General features: G+C 43.9%; 1 protein-coding gene across 1 annotated transcript in view; it reads left to right on the forward strand.

Annotated features, from left to right (window-relative positions):
- Positions 1 to 8,124, forward strand: part of LOC309550327 (vomeronasal type-2 receptor 26-like) — a gene marked incomplete at both ends in the record, with an annotated part of 58,818 nt that extends 50,694 nt beyond the window's left edge. Inside the window, one exon of the mRNA XM_082250724.1 lies at positions 7,232 to 8,124. Coding sequence (XP_082106850.1) covers positions 7,232 to 8,124 — 893 coding nt within the window. The remainder of the gene's footprint in view (positions 1 to 7,231) is intronic.
- Positions 8,125 to 22,250: the final 14,126 nt, after the last annotated feature.

Genomic DNA, 22,250 nt, shown 5'->3' on the forward strand with positions numbered 1-22,250 from the left:
GTCGTGCGGCGGTCGGCAAGTGGTTATTGGAAGGTTTCCACAACTAACGGTCTTTCCTCATGGCCGGTTAAAGCCATATTCTCTGTACATAGCGATTACTGGTAAACCAACACTGGGAGAAATACTGGCAATTCAACTAACACCCATCCTATCAGATAGTGTCCACATTAGTCAACATAAGTCTTATTAAAAGAGACAAAAAATCCACGCTTATGGATAGTTGTAAGGCTGCAGCCTGCCCCCTAAATATAACCCCAATTGGGGAATATATGGTGTATTGAAGGGGGGGGGGGGGATCGGCGCTGTCTAAATGAATATGTCCGCTGTAATGTATAAACAACAAATATGATATTAAAATGTCAAATTCAAATAGGTGCTGTAGTGCAATAAATGCCAACAATAATAGATGTAAACATCAAATATCAATAATAGGTTGCCAAGGTATAAAACAAAGTGGTAAATATAAATTAAAATTAAAATTAAATTTACAAGGTGCAATGGGTGCTAAAGTGAGGTGTGCAGCAACGTTAATAAATAATAAGTGACACAATGTTCCCAAATAAATAAATGGATGAATAAATAAATAAATATCTTCAATGTGTGAATCCCTGTAAAAAAATATTTCATCAAGTGAACAATAATCTATCAATCAACTATGCATGGATAACCGAGATGTTAGATGACAGGTGGTGAATTAATTATCAAATAACTTCACAAAATAAAGAAATAAATAAAGTGACTGGTGCAAAAGTGGCTAGGTGTATAATTTCAATAGTCCATAAGATGCATATATAGGGTCCCAAAAATGGTAGATCCTGAGGTGATCAAGAGGTGGTTGTGCTGGTGAGGAAACAATAGTGCTCCCCTCTCAATAAAGACCGCACTCACCGGAACTCGGTACCTCTACAGGGGTAAAGGGCGTTACAATAATCAGGGGTATAGTCTCCTCAGATCAAGGGCATCCGTGTAAATAAATATGGATATCCAGTAGGATCCAGTGGCGGCTGGTGTATTGGGGGCGCAGGGGCGTCGCTCCCTATATCCATGCACCCGCCCCTCTAATCTACATGCGGGGCACCGGATGCATGGAGTTCAATGGGGCTTTTTTTTTTTTTTTAAACATGTGACTAGAGCCAGAGGCTCTCACAGGATAAAAAAATGGGCGGGCTCGGGGCGCAGAGCACTGCGCCACCAACCCACCCACTTGTGTGAAAATAGCGAATTAATATTCGCTATTGCCACATGGATCAGCCTCCTGGCCAATCAGGAAGCTGGTCCTGAGACCTGTCTCCTGATTGTCCGAAAGTAGAAGCCATGCCATTGGGCATGGGGGAGGAGATGCTTCTACTGAGGGGGTAGAAGCCGAAGCTGAAGCTGCTGCCGCCACCGCTGGGGGTGAGTGAGCTGTGGGGGGGTCCTGGTGTGTGGCCGGGGGGTGTATGGTGCAGTCCGTCTGCCGCCCCCCAGCCCATGGAGCACCAGCCGCCACTGGTAGGATCCTCACACAGGAATACAGGGCAGTAATCTCCAGTTTATATCAAATAGCCATAAAGTGAGTATAAGTAATGGAAGATCCAGACCATGGAGAGGGAAAAGAAGGCCTCACATAGTGAAATATTGCTTCAAATAAATCCTTTTATTAATAAATGAATGTACTCATATATAGGAAGTAAAACACTGGGTCAGGGGTGCGCATGCGCTCTGCCGCCGGCCCGCTCCGGCGGGTACCACGGACTCCTTGTCTGCTGGTAACCACCGAATGTTTGGTAAAGAGTGAGAACGGCGGTCTACCTATGTAAACAAGTCAGATCGCTATTCTGTCAGTAGGGAGGGGGATGGATCCTGTGTTTCTGCAAAGCAGGGGCACCGATCCATGTCTTCCCCTTGTAAAAGCACCTCCTCCACAGTACACTAAGTAACTCCCTAGGCACACAGTTAGAAAGCACCCCATAGGCACACAGTTAACACTTTGATCACCCCTGATGTTAACCCCTTCCCTGACAGTGTCATTAGTACAGTGACAGTGCATATTTTACTAGCACTGATCCCTGTATTAGTGTCACTGGTCTCCCCCAAAAGTGTCACTTAGTGTCGGAAAGTCCGCTGCAATGTCGCAGTCCCGCTATAAGTCGCTGATCGCCACCATTAATAGTAAAAAAAAATTAAAATCCCGTACTTTGTAGATGCGACAACTTTTGTGCAAACCAATCAATGTACACTTATTGGGATTTTTTTTTAACCAAAAACATGTAGCAGAATACATATTGGCCTAAATTGATGAAGGAATTCGATTTTTTCTGTTTTTATATTGGATGTGTTTTATAGCAGAAAGTAAAAAAAAAATATTATTATTTTATTTTATTTTTTTAATTGTCTGCCTTTATTTGTTTATAGCACAAAAAATAAAATTATTGGGCCCTTATGACGCCAACAACTTTTTAATTTTATTTTACCGCTTGCCAATAGGCATTCCCTAGATAAAGGAGTTCAGCTGTTATGTCTATCTATCTATCTATCTATCTATCTATCTATCTATCTATCTATCTATCTATCTATCTATCTATCTATCTATCTATCTATCTATCTATCTATCTATCTATCTATCTATCTATCTATCTATCTATCTATCTATCTATCTATCTATCTATCTATCTATCTATCTATCTATCTATCTATCTATCTATCTATCTATCTATCTATCTATCTATCTATCTTAACCACTTACCCACTGGGCACTTAAACCCCCTTCCTAACCAGACCAATTTTCAGCTTTCAGTGCTCTCACATTTTGAATGACAATTACCCAGTCATGCAACACTGTTCTCATGAAATTTTTGCCCTTTTTTCACACAAACAGAGCTTTCTTTTGGTGGTATTTAATCATAATTTGTTTTTTGTTTTTTTTGCGCTATAAATGAAAAAAGGCCGAACATTTTGTAAAAAAATTCATTTTTCTTTGTTTCGGTTTTAAAATTTTGCAAATTTAGTCATTTTTCTTCATAAATGCTGGCCAAAATTTATACTGCTACATATCTTTAGTAAAAATAACCCAAATAAGGGTCAAATAAAACAAATTTTTTTGGTCTTTGTGAAGGTTATAGAGTCTACAAGCTATGGTGACAATCATGGAAAATTTATCACACCGGATGTACTGATGGCCTATCTCATTTCTTGAGACCCTAACAAATCAGGAAAATACAAATACCCCCCAAATGACCTCTTTTTGGAAAGTAGACATTCCAAGGTATTTAGTAAGAGGCATGGTGAGTTTTTTGAAGTTGTAATTTTTTCCCACAATTCTTTGCAAATTGAAGATTTTTTTTAAAAAATATATATTTTTCACAAAATGGTCATATTACGAAGTTATTTCTTACACACTGTATAGGCATACTTGCAACTACACCCCAAAATACATTCTGCTACTCCTCCTGAGTATGGCGATACCACATGTGTGACACTTTTCCACAGCCTGACCACATATGGAGGTCCAACATCCAAGTAGCACCGTCAGGTGTTCTAGAAGCAAAAATTGCACATATCATTTCCTGACAACCTGGCAACATTTTGAAGGTCCTGGAGCACCAGGACAATGGAAACGCCCACAAAATGACCCCATTTTGGAAAGAAAACACTCCAACACATAATCTAGGAGGCATAATGCGTCTTTTGAACATGTCATTTTTTTCCACAAGTTTTTGGAAAATGTGGAAAGAAAATGAAAACGCATTTTCTTTTACACAAAGTTGTCCATTTATAAGATATTTCTAACACATAGCATGTACATAGCACAAATTATACCCCAAAATACATTCTGCTACTCCTCCTGAGTATGGCAATACCCCATGTGCGAGACTTTTACACAGCCTGGCCACATACAGAGTCCCAACATGCAGGGAGCACCGTCATTTCCTGACTTCCCATTACAATTTTGTGAGGCACTGTAGGGCACTGATAAGCACTGTAGTGGCACTGATGTGGCACGGATGAGCACTGATGTGGCATAGATGTGACATGGATGAGCACTGATGTGGCATGGATGTGGCACGGATGAGCACTGACGTGGCATGGATGTGGCATGGATGAGCACTGACGTGGCATGGATGAGCACTGACGTGGCATGGATGTGCTACGGATGAGCACTGATGTGGCATAGATGTGGCACGGATGAGCACTGACATGGCATTGATATGGCACTGATGTGGCATGGATGTGGCACGGATGAGCACTGAGGTGGCATTGATGAGCACTGACATGGCATGGATGAGCACTGACGTGGCATGGATGAGCACTGACATAGCATGGGTGAGCACTGATGTGGCATGGATGAGCACTGAGGTGGCATGGGTGGGCATGGATGTGGCATGGATGAGGCATGGATGTGGCACGGATGAGGCACGGATGATACATGGATGGGGCACGGATGAAGCATGGATGGGGCATGGATGAAGCATTGATGGGGCACGGATGAGGCATTGATGAGGCATGGATGAGGCACAGTTGAGGTATGGAGGAGGCAGAGGAGGCGTGCAGCTGCAGTTTCTCTCCTCTCCTCGCACACTGTACTGATCGTTGTGTACAGTGTGCGAGGAGAGGAGAGAAATGAACCGGACATGCGCCGGTTTGTTGACAAGTGATCGCTCCCTCATTGGCCGTTTACCATGATCCTTGATTTGCCGGGTCCCTGGGACCGGACGAGCACGGACAGCCCCGTGTGCGCACACCAGGGGCCGCACGGGAGCGCGATTCTGGGAGGACGTCATTGTACACCCTCCCAGAATAAGCCAACTGCGCTGTAGCCATCTTTCGGCTATGGCCCAGTCAGCAAGTGGTTAAATTAATGAATCTAACATTTAAATATTATATATTTAGGTCATTTGTTATATTTTCTTTTACTCTCCCACAATGCACTGATGATAATCCCATTGTTAGCTGTGAGACAACATAAGACAATTTGTTGTTAATGTATAAGGTAAAGTCTATAGGCCTAAAAAAAAAAAAAAAAAAACAGTTTGTAAATGGATAGGAAACTGGCTAAAAGACCAAATTCAGAGAGTAGTGATTAATGATTCTTACTTTGAATGGTCTAAGGTTATCAATGGTGTGCCCCAAGGTTCAGTGTTGGGACCCTTACTTTTTAATATCTTTATAAATGATATTGGGTTTGGGATTAAAAGTACAATTTCAGTTTTTGCAGATGACACCAAGCTTTGCAGTGGAATAATGTTCTTACAGGATGTCTTCAACTTACAAGCTGACATCCATAGACTGTTTAATTGAGCAGCTATGTGGCAAATGGGGTTTAATGTTGAAAAATGTAAAGTTATGGCCTAGGGAGCTAAGAATGTGCATTCAGTATACATATTAGAAGTACATCTGGGGAAATCAATGGTGGAGAAGGATCTGGGTGTTCTGGTAGACCATAAGCTTAATAACAGCATGCAATACCAAGCTGCGGTTTCCAAAGCAAGCAAACTTCGTTTTTGTAGAGAGGCATGGACTCCAGAGAGAGAGATATAATTTTGCCCCTGTAAAAATCATTAGTAAGACTAATATCTGAAATATGCAGTTTCGTTTTGGGATCCAGTTCTCAAAAAGGATATCAGGGAACTGGAGAAAGTGCAGAGAAGGGCAACCAAACTAATAGGAGACATGGAGGAGCTCAGCTATGAGGAAAGATTAGAGGAACTGAATTTATTCTCTCTTAAGAGGAGGAGATTAAGGGGGGATATGATCAACATGTATAAATACATAAGGGGTTCATATAGTGAGCCTGGTGTTGAGTTATTCACTTTACGGGCATCAGAGAGGAAATTGGGGCACTCTTTATGTCTGGAGGAAAAGAGATTTCATCTCCTTGACAGTGTTCACTGAAGCTGTGCATTTCTGTACAGCTAGAAGAATGTGTCCCCTCCAGAATGTCCCCCTCCATCTCAAACCTGAGCTCAGGCTGCTCAGGCGGTTCCATATCCCCCAGGCCCTGCTGAATGTCCCTGAATGCCCGTGCTCCTGTCAGGGGTGCAGATTCCACATCACTGGGTCCCGGGATGTCACACAACTTTTTAGCATACAGCAGAATGTCCCCAGCGCTGTCCTTTCCCCCCACGCACCCCGTTTTGGGCTTTGTGCCTGTATCTTTCTGTCTGTCAGGGCTGCGGGATGAGTGCTGCGGAATCCCCACGCCAGCGCCATCTTGACCGGCCGAGCCAGGGACAGAGCCGTCCTTCTGCTTGCTCCCACGGGTCATAGCATCGCCCGATCGGGACATGCAGTGTGTCTAAAGATTTAGGGAGAGCCCAAGACAAGGAACAGTCCAGGATGAGCAGCGGGCAAAGGGGGGAGTACAGCCGGTTATCGGATCCACGTCTGCCCAAGCGCCGCCGCGATCGGCTGCCCGCAGTAGGAAAGGCCGCGGCTTCAGCCGGTAACTAGGCCGCAATCCGGATCTCTGTGGAGCGCGGTTCCCCGCAAAAAATACAGGCAGGATACCTTGGCAGGGAAGATGCAAAGACTCCTGGAGGCAAGATGGAGCCCGATGATGGCAGGCGATGGCAAGGGATGGTAAGCCAGCGGAGCGGAGCTCTCCCCACGGTCCGGGACCTCCGGTTTTCAGGTACTCATCCGGGAGCAAAAGGCATCAATAGACTCAGGGGGACCCCCTGAGAACGATCAGTCCACTAGTTAAGGTAATCCGGCCGGGAAAAGGATCGTATTGAAGGGTTAATGTCGGGAGCTCCGTGAGCTGAGTCTACTCACACGCCCGGTCCGGCCACGCCCCGAGATTTCTTCTCCAAATGCGGAAAGGTTTCTTCACAGTAAGAGCTGTGAAAATGTGGAATAGACTCCCTGCAGAGGTGGTTTTGACGAGCCCAGTAGATTGCTTTAAAAAGGTCTGGATTATTTCCTAAATGTACAGAATTTAACTGGATACTAACATTTATAGGTAAAGTTGATCCAGGGAATAACCAATTACCTCTCAAGGGATCAGAAAGGAATTTTCCCCTTGTGGGAGCAAATTGTATCATACTTAGCTGTTTTTTTTTTTTTTTTTTGCCTTCCCCTGGACCAACTGTGGGTATAAGATTGTGTATATTGTAGAATTGTATGATTTTGTTTTTTTATCCTTTTATTGGTTGAACTTTATGGACTTTTTTAACCAGACTAACTATTTAACTATGTTTTCTCAGATGCTGTGGCCCATATATTCATTGTGTTTGTATTCTTCTTCCTGCAGACAGTGAAAACTGCATGAAATGTCCTGATGATGAATGGCCAAATGAGAAGAAGGATCGGTGTGTTCCAAAATTGGTGGAATTTCTCTCCTACACTGATGATACCATTGTTTCAGTATTTTCACCTGTATCCATCCTCTGTTGTATTCTGACTGGTTTAATCTTGGGGATATTTATACATTACCGGGACACCCCCATTGTCAAAGCTAATAACCAGAACCTGAGCTATCTTCTCCTGGTCTCCATCATGTTGAGCTTCCTCTGTGTCTTCTTGTTCCTCGGCCGTCCAGTGGATGTAACCTGCATGCTGCGTGTAACCTCTTTTGGTGTCATCTTCTCTGTTGCTGTCTCTTCTCTACTTGCCAAAAGTATCATGGTGTGTATTGCCTTTAAAGCCTCCAAACCTGGAAGCCCTTGGAGGAAATGGATGGGAGCCAAACTGCCCAATGTTATCATTTGTGTCTTCTCACTGGTTCAAGTAATAATCTGTGTCTCTTGGTTGTCTATTTCTCCCCCCTTCCAGGATCAGGACACTCACTCTTATCAGGGAAAGATTATCATTCAGTGTAATGAGGGTTCGGTTATCGGCTTCTACTCTGTCCTGGGATATATGGGGCTTCTGGCTGCTGTGAGCTTCATTATAGCTTTTTTAGCCAGGACATTACCGGACAGTTTTAATGAGGCCAAGTACATCACCTTCAGCATGCTGGTGTTCTGCAGTGTCTGGATTGCCATGATTCCGGCCTATCTGAGCACCAGAGGGAAATACATGGTGGCTGTGAAGGTTTTTGCTATAATGGCATCAAGTACTGGACTTCTTGGCTGTATATTTTTCCACAAATGTTACATAATTCTGTTCAGACCTGACCTAAATACAAAAATATTTATCCAATAATATTTATGGAGGAACACTGGATTACCAGTAGTTATAGCTTTATCTTTATTAATGTTAATTTTAGTGTTTTGTTAGCGTATTGAGAATGAACATTGTTACATTTAAACATTTAATACTTACCTCTCCGGTAGATTGTGAGTCTAATTTTTGCTCTCTTGAAGAACTAAGGACACCGCCGGTATCTGACACTTTGGGTTTTTTGGAAACCTTGTCCCCTGCTAAGTGTAGTGGTTCCTCTCACCGGCTGTTACATCACTACAGAACAAAGTAGTCAGTGAGGAGAAACCACAGTGTCCAGAGGGGAACAAACGCATCACAAAGTGTCAAATACCAGCACCACCCATCGCTCTTCAAGATGGTAAAATTTTCACTCACCACCCTCCAGAAAGGTAAATACGAAGCATATTCTTTTAAAAGCTGCTTAAAATGTCATAATTAATATTTATTATTGTATGCAGATGTATCCAGATATATTAATAAATTCATTGGCTTAGCGTATTCAACAATAATTTGTAATATTAGTTGAAGTACCGTATATACTCGAGTATAAGCCAACCCGAATATATGCCAAGGCCCCTAATTTTACCACAAAAAAGTGGGAAAACGTATTGACTCGAGTATAAGCCTAGGGTGGGAAATGCAGCAGCTACTGGACCACCACGAGACACAAAACAGGGGCTCCGGGCACGGTACAGGAGATGGCACAGGTCATGGTACAGGCATGGCACAGGTCATAGTACAGGCATGGCACAGGTCATAGTACAGGCATGGCACAAGTCAGGGCACAGGAGATGGTACAGGCATGGCACAGGTCATGGTACAGGCATGGCACAGGTCATGGTACAGGCATGGCACAGGTCATGGTATAGGCATGGCACAGGTCATGGTACAGGCATGGCACAGGTCATGGTATAGGCATAGCACAGGTCATGGTACAGGCATGGAAGAGATGATGGTATAGGCATGGCACAGGTCATGGTACAGGCATGGCACAAGATAAGGTATAGGCATAGCAAAGGTCATGGTATAGGCATGTCACAGGTCATGGTACAGGCATGGCAAAGGTCATGGTATAGGCATGGCACAGGTCATGGTATAGGCATGGCACAGGTTATGGTACAGGCATGGCACAGGTCACGGTATAGGCATGGCACAGGTGATGGTATAGGCATGGTACAGGAGATGGTATAGGCATGGCACAGGTGATGGTATAGGCATGGCACAGTAGGTACAGGCATGGCACAGGAGATGCAGTGCTGCGGGCATGGTACAGGAGAAAGACCTGTACCATGCCCGCAGCACTGTATGAGGAAATGCAGGGGCTGCGGCGGAGTTTTACTTACCTGTCGGTGAGGCGCCTTAGATTTAAAAATGGTGCCGCCCGGCGCCAACACGTCACTGCGCATGCGCCGCCAATGCTTGGGAAAACCCGTACACGTTCGGCTATTCCCGGGCATGGGGCGCATGCGCGGTGACATGTCGGCGCCAGGCGGTGCCATTTTTAAAATGTAAGTGAGCCAGTGACTCGAGATAAGACGAGGGGGGCTTTTTCAGCATTAAAAAACATGCTGAAAAACTCGGCTTATACTCGGGTATATACGGTAGATGAGATCATGTTCTCGGTAAGTTCACATTTTAAGTGATAAGTTGACTTCATTTTATTTCCAATAGTTTTTATTGACTTTTTTAAACAGTAGAGGGTTACAGAAGGATAAAGCCATACAAATTACAGTAGAAGGGTTCAGAAGGATGAAGCCATACACATTACAGTAGAGGGGTACAGAAGGATGAAGCTGTACACATTACAGTAGAGGGGTACAGAAGGATGAAGCCATACACATTACAGTAGAGGGGTACCGCAGGATGAAGCCATACAAATTACAGTAGAGGGGTACATAAGGATGAGGCCATACAAAGTACAGTAGGGGGGTACAGATGGATGAGGCCATACAAAGTACAGTAGAGGGGTACAGAAATATGAAGCCATACAAAGTACAGAAGAGGGGTAGAGAAGGATGAGGTCATTCAAATTTCAGTAGAGGGGTACAGAAGGATGAGGCCATACACATTACAGTAGAGGGGTAACGCAGGATGAAGCCATACAAATTACAGTAGAGGGGTACCGCAAGATGAAGCCATACAAATTACAGTAGAGGGGTACAGAAGTATGAAGCCATACAAAGTACAGTAGAGGGGTAGAGAAGGATGAGGCCATACACATTACAGTAGAGGGGTAATGCAGGATGAAGCCATACAAATTACAGTAGAGGGGTACAGAAGGATGAAGCCATACAAATTACAGTAGAGGGGTACAGAAGGATGAAGCCATACAAAGTACAGTAGAGGGGTAGAGAAGGATGAGGTCATTCAAATTACAGTAGAGGGGTAGAGAAGGATGAGGCCATACAAATTACAGTAGTGGGGTACAGAAGGATGAGGCTATACACATTACAGTAGAGGGGTACAGAAGGATGAGGCTATACACATTACAGTAGAGGGGTACAGAGGGATGAAGCCATATAAATTTACAGCAGCATGCATGACAAGAGCAGTATTATGAAGAAAAAGAGTTATTCAATCAGCAAGTGAGGTCAGATAGAATTAGTAGACTGAAAATAAGCTTACAGTCAGTAGCGTTGAGTAGAACCAATGTCTTTACCCTCCCTCCAAATACCCCCTTTCCTCCTACATCCCCAGAATGAAGGATTGGAGTTAAGGTTGGGTTGAAGAGGGGGACAGCAGGGTGGGGGGGAGGGAAGATATTTATTTCACATACTCACTGTATATTTGGGCACAATTATCCTTTCGGTAGAGCACGGTGATTGGTCATCTGTTTTATAAATGGACTTTTGATATCATCATTTGCAAATTATTACTACTATGGGCTTTTTGTTTTTTCGCATGTTTTAATTTTAGCTGGTGCGCTGTAATTTACTCATTCTTGGTTGGGCTAATAGGTCAGCTCCTTACTTTGTTTTGAATAGTATTATTGTGTAAAGTTATACCTGAAATGTGAGGGTTATTTCTTATCTGTACTGCTAGAGGCTCCATAATCAAGGCAAATATTATGGATGATAAGGGGCACCCATGCCTAGTTTTGTTTGTAATGCAAAGATCTTTAGAAAGTATGCCTGATAAGAAGACTCTTGCCGAGGGACAGGAACATAGGGACATGATAGCAGAAAGTAGCCAACCGATGATACCAAATTTTTGGAGGACTGCCTTTAGGAATCTCCAATGGATTCGGCCAAATCCCTTCTCTGCATTTCAAGATAGAAGAAGAAAAGGAGTTTTTCAGGAGTTCCATGTTTTCATTGAGGGTGATCTCAATGATCTCAATGATTCAATGATCATCTCAATGATTCTAGTTCCAAACGGTGCTTGCCTACCTGAGAGGAATTCCACCTGGTCTACCAGCTGTAGAAGTACCAGTTATACCCTCTTAGATGGGCCTGTAGTTGTTGGTGAGAGAAAGATCCTTGTCTGGTTTGGGAATAGTGACAATAACAGCTTGTAACATTTATTTAAGGAAAGAACCAGAGAACATGCCTAGATTGAAGATAGACACTAAAATGAGGTGGGATTAAATCATTAAAACATTCATAGCACCCATTTGAAAAACCATTGCAGCCTGTGGAGTTATTTATTAACAGGCTGAGTTTCCTGTGTTGTAAATGGTTGAAATAAATTTTTAGGTTGTTTAGAGTTTATTGTTGGAAGGTTAGAGGCCTTAAAGAAGGTTTCGATAATAGGGGGAGTTTCTTGTAAGGTAGATGGATCATTTTGTAGGTCTTACACTAATTGGTTGTAGTCTTTAAAGGCATTAGCAATAGCTTGAGAATTTACTGTATTTTTACCAGTGGCGGGACGTTGTATATCTAATATTCTTTGTTTAGTTTGTTGGGGATTCATTTTTCTAGCTAGCATGGTGCTTGCTTTATTACTAAGACAACAGAAGTTAGCCTTGGTACGTTTCAGGTTTATTTTATATTTATACAATAGTAGATTTCTTAAAATGTCCCTATCTTCCCTTATGGAGGAGGAGAATTGAGAAGTAAAGTTGGTTTTATTTTGTTCCTCTTTGAATCTCTCTAACTGAATATAACATATTATTAATCTGCTATATAACGTTTATAAGTATTCCAGAGTATAAAGTGTAGGGATGAGCTTCCAGTTAGAGTCAAACGTAAGTTTGACTCGAACATTGGCTGTTCGCTCGTTCGTCGAATGACGAACAAATGGGGTTCTTCGCGGAAAATTCGAGCGCCCCCATCCATAATGCACTGCACGCGCATGGCACGTGCAGTGCATTATGTGATTGGCCAAAGCATGCACCCTGACCTCCATGCTTTGGCCAATCAAATCATCTCTGCCATGATTGGACAAAGGCAGGGGCTAAGTACACGCCCCACACTACATGAAGACTGCTCACAGCAGCCGCGTGTAGTGTGTGACTGTGCGGGCGAGATAGGAAGTAGTTGAGGCAGGGAGAGGATCGTTCGTGATTGACGCAGGGAGAGGACAGTCATTTGCAGTTTATCAGACAGTGCTAGCAGTGAGTTAGGCAGAGAGAGGATCATGCTTTTAAGGCAGTTGCAGTATTGATTACATATCAGGCCATTCAGTATCTATAGGTCAGTTCAGTATACCCTATATTGATCTCTATCTATATATAGGACACTTGATTCGATAGCAGGCCATTCAGTATCTATCAGTCAGTTCAGTATACCCTATATTGATCTCTATCTATATATATATATAGGACAATTGATTAGATATGAGGCCATTCAGTATCTCATCAGTCAGTTCAGTATACCCTATATACTGAGCCAACCTATTGCACTACACCACAAAGCTCTACAGGTGCAGGGTGCAGCAAACTCCCCGTGGACTTCCTAAAGTTCATTAGTGTGGGCTTTTTTCAGCACATATGCAGTAGACCGCAGCGTTGCTGTTTGCAACATCTGTCTGAAGCGGATCAAGCATGGCCAGAAGACCAGCCGCTTGGGCACCACATGCTTGACAAGACATATGATGACCTGCCATGCAGTCCATTGGCAACAGCACCTGAAAGAGCCACAAGATAAAAACAAGCATACTTCACCTTCCTCCTCATCTGGGATCTCTAACCCTACTATACATCATGTCTTCTCAAATACCTGCATTGAGAGGGATGATGGTAATGAGTGCCACAGAGACTTGCACCCAATCTGCTAGCAGTACAACACTGCTTGATTTGAGCAGCAGGCAAATTTCACTACCCCAGTTGCTGAACCGTAGAAAGAAATACTGTCCCAGCCATCCACATGCTCAGTGTCTTAATGCTAGCTTGGCCAAATTGCTAGCATTAGAATTGCTGCCTTTTCATCTGGTAGTCTCTGCTCCCTTTTGTGAATTTGTGGAATGTTCTGTACCACAGTGGCAGGTACCAAAAAGGCATTTCTTTTTGCGTAAGGCCATTATGGCTCTCTACCGTCACGTGGAAGGTAGTGTTTTGGCCTCGTTGGACAGAGCAGTCAGCAGGAAGGTTCACATTACTGCTGACTCTTGGTCCAGCAGTCATGGACAGGGATGCTACATTTCTTTCACGGCGCACTGGGTAACTCTGCTGGCAGCTGGGAAGGATGCAGGACAGGGTTCAGTGATGCAGCTTGTTTTGCCACCACACCTCCAAAAAGCTGGGGTTGGTTCTGCCACATCTGGCTACTCCACCACCTTCTCCTCCTCATCTTCTTCTTCCTCCATGTCCTCTTCTGCTCAATTGTCCTCTGAAGCAGCAGTGCTCCCTAAGCCTTCAAGGGGCTACGCAAGCAGTCAGGCTAAAAGATGCCATGCCGTGCTTCAGTTGGTCTGCCTAGGGGATAGGAGTCACACCGAGGCAGAGATTCTGTCAGCTCTGCAGGGGCAGGCTCAGAGATGGCTGACGCCACGACAGCTTGAGCCAGGAATGGTTGTATGCGACAATGGCACCAACCTTCTCTCCACCCTTCGACAGGGACACTTGACACATGTTCCATGCTTGGTAAATGTCCTGAATCTGGTGGTGCAGCAATTCTTGAGCAGATAACTGGGCTTCCAAGATCTCCTGAAGCAGGCCAGAAAAGTCTGTGGCCATTTCCGGCGTTCATACAATTCCAGTGATCTCTTATCTGACATTCAATGGGAATTCAACCTGCCCACCAACCGCCTCATTTGTGACATGCCCACCAGGTGGAACTCAACATTGGCAATGTTGCAGTGGCTGCACATGCAGCAGAGGGCCATCAATAAGTACCTGGTTGAGTATGGCACAAGGACAGGCTCAGGGGAGCTTGGCTTTTTTTTTCGCCACACCAGTGGCTTTTGATAAAGGATGCATGCATTGTCCTGTCACCATTTGAGGAGGCCACAAGGATGGTGAGCCGGGACGATGCATGCATCAGTGACACTGTCCCTCTAGTCCACCTGCTGGAGCACACGCTTTGTGGAATCATGGACAGGGCACTTGAGGCAGAACAGCGAGAGGAAGAGGAGGACTTCCTTTCCTCATAAGGTCCCCTTTATGCAGATATCATGCCTGCAGGGACACAAAACACACAGGAGGAAGAGGAGGATTGTGGCAGTATGGTTTGGATTTCCCAGAAACCCCAGGAGTTGTAAGTGGTTGGGGAGAGGTTGCTCCTGATAATGTCATCCTTAGTGACCCAGAGGACTTAGAAGCTCATGCCGCCTCAAACTTACGTTGCATGGGCTCCCTGATTCTGCAAAGCCTGGGAAAGGACCCGTGCTATCAAGGAGAGGGATCATTAATGGTTGGCAACCCTTTTTGATTCACGTTACAAGGGTAACGTTGCAGAGCTCATCCTGCCTTTGCAGAGGGAGCAGAGGATTCTGCTAGCTTCCAACAATGTTTTTGGTTTAGGTCACCACCAACCCCTAAGGCCTAATTTTTCTGCCCTTGTATGACAGGTGCATACAATTTAATTTTCGTATGTAATTTTTAACAGCAGGCCCTGTCCCTGTGCCCTGCACCCAGCAAGAGTAACTGTGAGGGGTTACGGTGTTCAGGCACGACCAACACCAAAGACCCAATTTTTGGCACCTGTATGACAAGTACATGCAATTTCAAATTTGTATGGAATTCTTACCAGCAGGTCCCGTTCCTGCGCCCAGCAAGAGTAACTGTGAGGGGTTGGTTATGATGTTCAGGCACCACCAACACCAAAGACCCAATTTCAGTTTCAGTTCCTGCCGATAATAACCTTCCAGGTCCCCATCACTCCAGCCGGTTTGCATAGCCGCCACCCAACCTTGGCCAGGTCAGATGACAGCACATCGCCCCCACTAGGTCACTGATAAATTTGTATGGAATTTTTTACCAGCAGGGCCTGTTCCTGCACCCAGCAAGAGTAACTGTGAGGGATTACGGTGTTCAGGCACCACCAACAACCAAGGTCCAATTTTTCTGCACCTCTATGACAACTGACAAGTACATGCGATTTCAAATTTGTATGCAATTCTTACCAGCGGTTCCTGTTCCTGCACCCAGCAAGAGTAACGGTGAGGGGTTACGGTGTTCAGGCACCACCAACAACCAAGGCCCAATTTTTCTGCACCTGTATGACAAGTACATGCGATTTCAAATTTGTATGGAATTTTTACCAGCAGGGCCCGTTCATGCGCCCAGCAAGAGTAACTGTTCAGGCACCACCAAAAACCAAGGGCCAATGCGATTTGAAATTTGTATGTATATTTGTATATGACATTTTTTCCTTTAGAAATGTCAGTATTGCTGCAGCAGGCTACATACATCGTAGAGATGCACTACTTTACAGGCACATTCAGGGAACCCCCCAGGCATGATATTTAAAGGAATTTTTCATTTTTATAGTTTCACTTTAAGCCTCATTAAAATCAGTAAATCACTGCTCCTTTAAAAACAATTGTTTTTAAAAACTTTTTTTTCATTGCTACATGTTCCCCAGGTCAGGACCCGGACCCCCATACACTTTTCTGGGCAATAACTTGCATTTAAGCCTTGAAAATGAGGCCATAGATAAAAGGTGTCTGATGCTAAAAAACTCCAACCACCCGCCAGGTGCTTGCAGATAGATAAAGCAGTGTTTGATGTATAAAATCACAATCATAAAATATATCCACTAAAATAATAAATTAAGTAGATAGTAAAATCATGTAAACCATGCAATTGTTGTGCATCCTTTGCATACACTAGCTGCCGCTGTGAATCAAACTTGTGAAATATAACGTATAATTATAGCCCAGTCTGTGCGTCTCAGTCCAATATATTATACATTCAGCAGCACTTATACACACACCCTTAGTGTGTGCAAGTATAGGTGTTCAGCCTCAGAGTTGCCTATTGGACTGAGACGCACAGACTGGGCTATAATTATACGTTATATTTTGAAAATTAGGCCATTTGATTTCTGATCTTCAAGTCCAATAGACTTCAATGGAATTTGTTTGTTCAAACAAACTTTTCCGCTATTTGCAGTGTTCTGGTGCGAACCGAACAGGGGGTTGTTCGGCTCATCACTAATAAAGTGGACTAAATCAGGTGAATTGTTAAGCTCAAAGAATTGTTGATGGGCTTCAACATTCTGTCGGGTGATGGATGGATTTGCGAGGGGAGAGGTTTTTTATTTATTTTTTTTTTCCAATAAAAAGCTTTATTGCAGAAATTATCAAATACAAACAATAGCTTCATTAAAAACAAAAAAAAAATGAACATTGCAAGTCAAAGCGTATTGAAACATGGAAATAACATATAAGTGTACACGGAACAGGTCAGAGAGGTGCAATAAATAACAAAACACAAGGAAGTATCATAACTGCAGTGACCAGACCATGAAAATGTAAACAATTCACATGAATTAAATGCCGCATAACCGCGGCCACGGCAAGTGAGCCGTGAAGAAAGAAAGAGAAGGGGGAAGAAAAGGAAAAGAGCAAGGTAGGAGAGCAAGACAGGGGTCGGGGTAAGGAAAGGGGGAGTGTGCAAGATCATGGGGATTATATGAAGGGGGCTCATTAACCGTCCTCATAATCACATGTAAAGCCATTGGTTTTGGATCAACAGTAAAGGTAAGGTTCAGGTTTAATGGACAACGAATCTTTTGAAGGTATCAGAAAGTGTGAAATCTAGCCAGGGTCGCCAGATTTTGTGGAAGGCTGAGTCGGTTTCCTTTTTAATGGCAATTATCTCCTCCATCTCATAAAAAAATTTAATTCTGTCAATCCATTCCTTTATAGAAGGCCCAGACTGGGTATTCCAATGTAGAGGAATGACTGCCTTTGCAGCATTAAGCAAGTGTCTAGCAAGAGATCGTTTATATTTCCTGTAGGATACATTATGCACATGTAAGAGATAGCAAGCGGCATCTAATGGTAATTGAGTGTTAGTAATGGATTTTATAAGATGTATGACCTCACTCCAGAATTCTTGTATGATAGGACACTCCCACCACAGATGCAAGAAGGTCCCTCTCTCCTTTAAACACCTCCAACATCTGTCCGAGACCTGCGCGGACCACACCTTTAGTTGCACTGGGGTGATGTACCAGCGTGTCAAAATTTTAAAGGAAGTCTCTTGCACTCTCGTGCTTAACCACTTTACCACCGGAGGATTTTGCGGTCTTCCGTCCAGGCCACTTTTTGCGATTCGGCGCTGTGCGACTTCAACTGACAATTGCGCGGTCGTGCGACGCCGTACCCAAACGAAATTTACGTCCTTTTTTTCCCACAAACAGAGCTTTCTTTTGGTGGTATTTGATCACCTGTGCGATTTTTACTTTTTGCGCTATAAACAAAAAAAAAAGCGTTTATTTTGAAAAAATAACAATATTTTTAACATTTTTTTATATGAAATTCCCCCCAAAAAAGATGTAAAAACCAATTTTTTAAAAAATTTTTGGCCAATTTGTTTTCTGCTACCTATGTTTGGTAAAAAAAATCACAATAAGCGTATTTTGATTGGTTTGCGCAAAAGTTATTGCGTTTACTAACAAAGGGAAAGATTTCTGTCATTTTTGGTGGTTTTTTTTAACGCGTAATGGCGGCGATCTGCGATTTTTTTTGTGGGACTGCGACATTGCGGCGGACAGATCGGACCCTTGACTGACATTTTTGACACTTTTGGGGTTACCAGTGACATTACTGCAGTAATCAGTGCTATATATATGCACTGTTACTGTAAAAATGACACTGGCAGGGAAGGGGTTAATTTTATTGGAGAGGGAGGGGTTAATGTATGCCTGGTGCTTACTGACGTGTAGGGGGGGAGGTGACTGAGTGAGTCATGGACAGATCGGATGTCCAGCTATGCTGAACAGTCCGATCTGTCACTCCCTGTCACTATGGAGATCCGCCCGCTGTGTTTACACACAGCGGGCGGATCTCCACACTAGATCCCCGGCGATCAGGGCAGAGCAGCGGCGATCGCCGCTGCTCCTCCCCTGGCCCGACTCCCGCTGTGAATGAAAACAGCGGGAGCGAGCCTCCGGCGGCGCGCAAGCGCCGCCCAGAAGGGGGAGTGTCTGACGACGTTAATACTACGTCGTCAGACGATAACGAACCACTTTGCCGCAGTACTATTACCGTACTCGGTCGGCAAGTGGTTAAGGAGCATTTATGTGTGAAGACACACGCTCTTTCCCATTGCTTTTCGGAAATTGTGCAATTTAAATCTTTCTCCCACAATGATTTGTTTTTGTCAGACAAGTCTCCACAAGGCAGGGATAACCATTGATATGCCTGTGAAGTAGTTTTGGTGCGCGGTGTCTGTCCGAGGCAGATCTCCTCCAGAGCTGTTAGAGGGGTGCTCAATTGCAATTTGGATTTTGCGTTGCGGAAAAAGTTATGAAGCTGCAAGTAGTTCCAAAAGGAAAGATGAAAATCCTTGGGTTTACGATTGTTAAATTCCTCGAGAGAGAGCAACCTACTACCAGACACACAGTCAGCAACTCGCAACTGCGCCCTGTGGTGGTCCCCATCACCGACTCCAGACCTAAAATCAAGGCCCGGGGTGAAATCTGGGTTGTTTGAAATAGAGGTCATCAACCCAGATTTGGTAATCAGATGATGTTTGGTAGCGACACGGTTGATGATGTCCAGGGTAGTGGATATCAAAGGGTGCTGATTAATTTCTAAAGGGTAATTCTCAGGCTTTGTCCAAAGGAGGTTTTGTGTATGGAAATTAGTGCAGTCTCTTTCTAGGGCAACCCAATCTTTTTTGTGATACGTGGCAGTGCCAGTCCACAACTCTTGTGATGTGAGTGGCTTGATGGTATTTAGCAAAATTTGGCAGACCCTTACCTCCACTATGTTTAGAACGTTGTAGGATCTGAAGTTTGATTCTCGGTCTTTTATGTGCCCATAAAAATTGTCTCTGGATAGTGTTAAGTTTACGGAAAAAACTTGATGGGATCTTGGTCGGCAGAGCATGGAAAAGATATAGTAGGCGTGGAAGAATTACCATCTTCAAGATAGCCGCCCTCCCAAACCAAGAAAAGTTCTTTGTATTCCAGCTCTTAAGATCTCTACCAATGTCCGCTAACAATGGGGTGAAATTGGCGTCATAAATCAAGTCAGTTTTGGGTGTTAATTGGATACCTAGGTATTTCAAAGATTTAGGCACCCATCTATAGGGGCAGTTGGCACGGGTTAAAGATTTAGTACTTTCAGATAATGAAATGTCCAAAGCCTCGGACTTCGAGTGATTCACCTTGAAGTTTGATAGAAATCTGAATTTTTGGAAGTGTAGATTAAGGTTAGGGATAGAAATATGCGGTTGGGTAATATAAAATAGCAGGTCATCGGCATAGGCCGCAACCTTAAATTCTCTGTCTCCAACCTGAAACCCATGAATTGCATTGTCTGCTTTAATATTTTTTAATTAGCGGTTCCAACGCTAGAATGAATAAGATAGGTGACAAGGGACAGCCCTGTCTCGTCCCATTTTTTAAGTGTAAGGGCGTAGAGAAAACATTGTTGACCTTAACCCTAGCTATTGGTTTAGTATAAAGTGACCCAATCTATCCCATCATGTTATCCCCCAACCCGAGATGCCGACAGGTGGCAAGGAGGTAATCCCACGCCACCCTGTCGAAAGCCTTCTCGGCGTCGGTGGACAACATCAAACCCTGCAATCCCCTAGTCTTAACAGCATGGAGTAAATTAAGGGATTTGATAATATTATCGCGAGCTTCGCGTCCTGCGGATTTGCTTAGCATTTTCAACATACAGTCAGGTCCATAAATATTGGGACATTGACACAATTCTAATCTTTTTGGCTCTAAACACCACCACAATGGATTTGAAATGAAACAAACATGATGTGCTTTAACTGCAGACTTTCAGCTTTAATTTGAGGTTATATAAATTCAAATCAGGTGATAGGTGTAGGAATTACAATAGTTTGTATATGTGCCTCCCACTTTTTAAGGGACCAAAAGTAATGGGGCAGATTAACAATCATAAATCAAACTTTCACTTTTTAATACTTGGTTGCAAATCCTTTGCAGTCAATTACAGCCTGAAGTCTGGAACGCATAGACATCACCAGAGGCTGGGTTTCATCCCTGGTGATGCTCTGCCAGGCCTCTACTGCAACTGTCTTCAGTTCCTGCTTGTTCTTGGGGCATTTTCCCTTCAGTTTTGTCTTCAGCATGGGAAATGCATGCTGAAACGGATTCAGGTCAGGTGATTGACTTGGCCATTGCATAACATTCCACTTCTTTCCCTTAAATACTCTTTGGTTGCTTTCGCAGTATGCTTCGGGTCATTGTCCATCTGCACTGTGAAGCGCCGTCCAATGAGTTCTGAAGCATTTGGCTGAATATGAGCAGATAATATTTCCCGAAACACTTCAGAATTCATCCTGCTGCTTTTGTCAGTAATCACATCATCAATAAATACAAGAGAACCAGTTCCATTGGCAGCCATACATGCCCACGCCATGACACTACCATCACCATGCTTCACTGATGAGGTGGTATGCTTTGGATCATGAGCAGATCCTTTCCTTCTCCATACTCTTCTCTTCCCATCACTCTGGTACAAGTTAATCTTGGTCTCATCTGTCCATAGGATGTTGTTCCAGAACTGTGAAGGCTTTTTTAGATGTTGTTTGGCAAACTCTAATCTGGCCTTCCTGTTTTTGAGGTTCACCAATGGTTTACATCTTGTGGTGAACCCTCTGTATTCACTCTGGTGAAGTCTTCTCTTGATTGTTCACTTTGAAACACATACACCTACCTCCTCGAGAGTGATCTTGATCTGGCCAACTGTTGTGAAGGGTGTTTTCTTTACCAGGGAAACAATTATTCGGTCATCCACCACAGTTGTTTCCCGTGTTCTTCCGGGTCTTTTGGTGTTGCTGAGTTCACAGATGCGTTCTTTCTTTTTAAGGATGTTCCAAACTGTTGATTTGGCAACACCTAATGTTTTTGCTATCTCTCTGATGGGTTTGTTTTGTTTTTTTCAGCCTAATGATGGCTTGCTTCATTGTTAGTGACAGCTCTTTGGGTCTCATATTGAGAGTAGACAGCAACAGATTCCAAATGCAAATAGCACACTTGAAATGAACTCTGGACCTTTTATCTGCTCCTTGTAAATGGGATAATGAGGGAATAACACACACCTGACCATGGAACAGCTGAGCAGCCAATTGTCCCATTACTTTTGGTCCCTTAGGCCCCTTTCACACAGGCGGACCGTTCAGATCCGCCTGTCAGTTTTTTTGGCGGATCTGAACGGTCCCCCCATGCATCCCTATGGGACATCGGATGTCAGCGGAGACATGTCCGCTGACATCCGATCCGATCCGTCAAATCTAGACGGATGAAACCCTATTTTCCATCCGTCCAGCGGATCAGATGGGATCGGGTGAGAACGGACTGACGGTCCGTTCCCATCCGATTCCCCCATAGAGATGTATGGGGCTTTGACAGCTGTGTCTCCGCACAGTGCGGAGAACAGCTGTCATTCTCCTGCTTTCACACTATCCACCAATCCGCCGATCCCCCACTGAGATAAACGGAGTCTGCCGACGGAGCGGATAGTGTGAAAGAGCCATTAAAGCGGAGTTCCACCCTAAAATTATACTTACCTCCATCTTCTTGCTCCGG

The sequence above is a fragment of the Pelophylax lessonae genome, assembly GCF_965119305.1.
Source record: "Pelophylax lessonae genome assembly, chromosome: 1".
In the NCBI taxonomy this organism is placed as follows: Eukaryota; Metazoa; Chordata; class Amphibia; order Anura; family Ranidae; genus Pelophylax; species Pelophylax lessonae.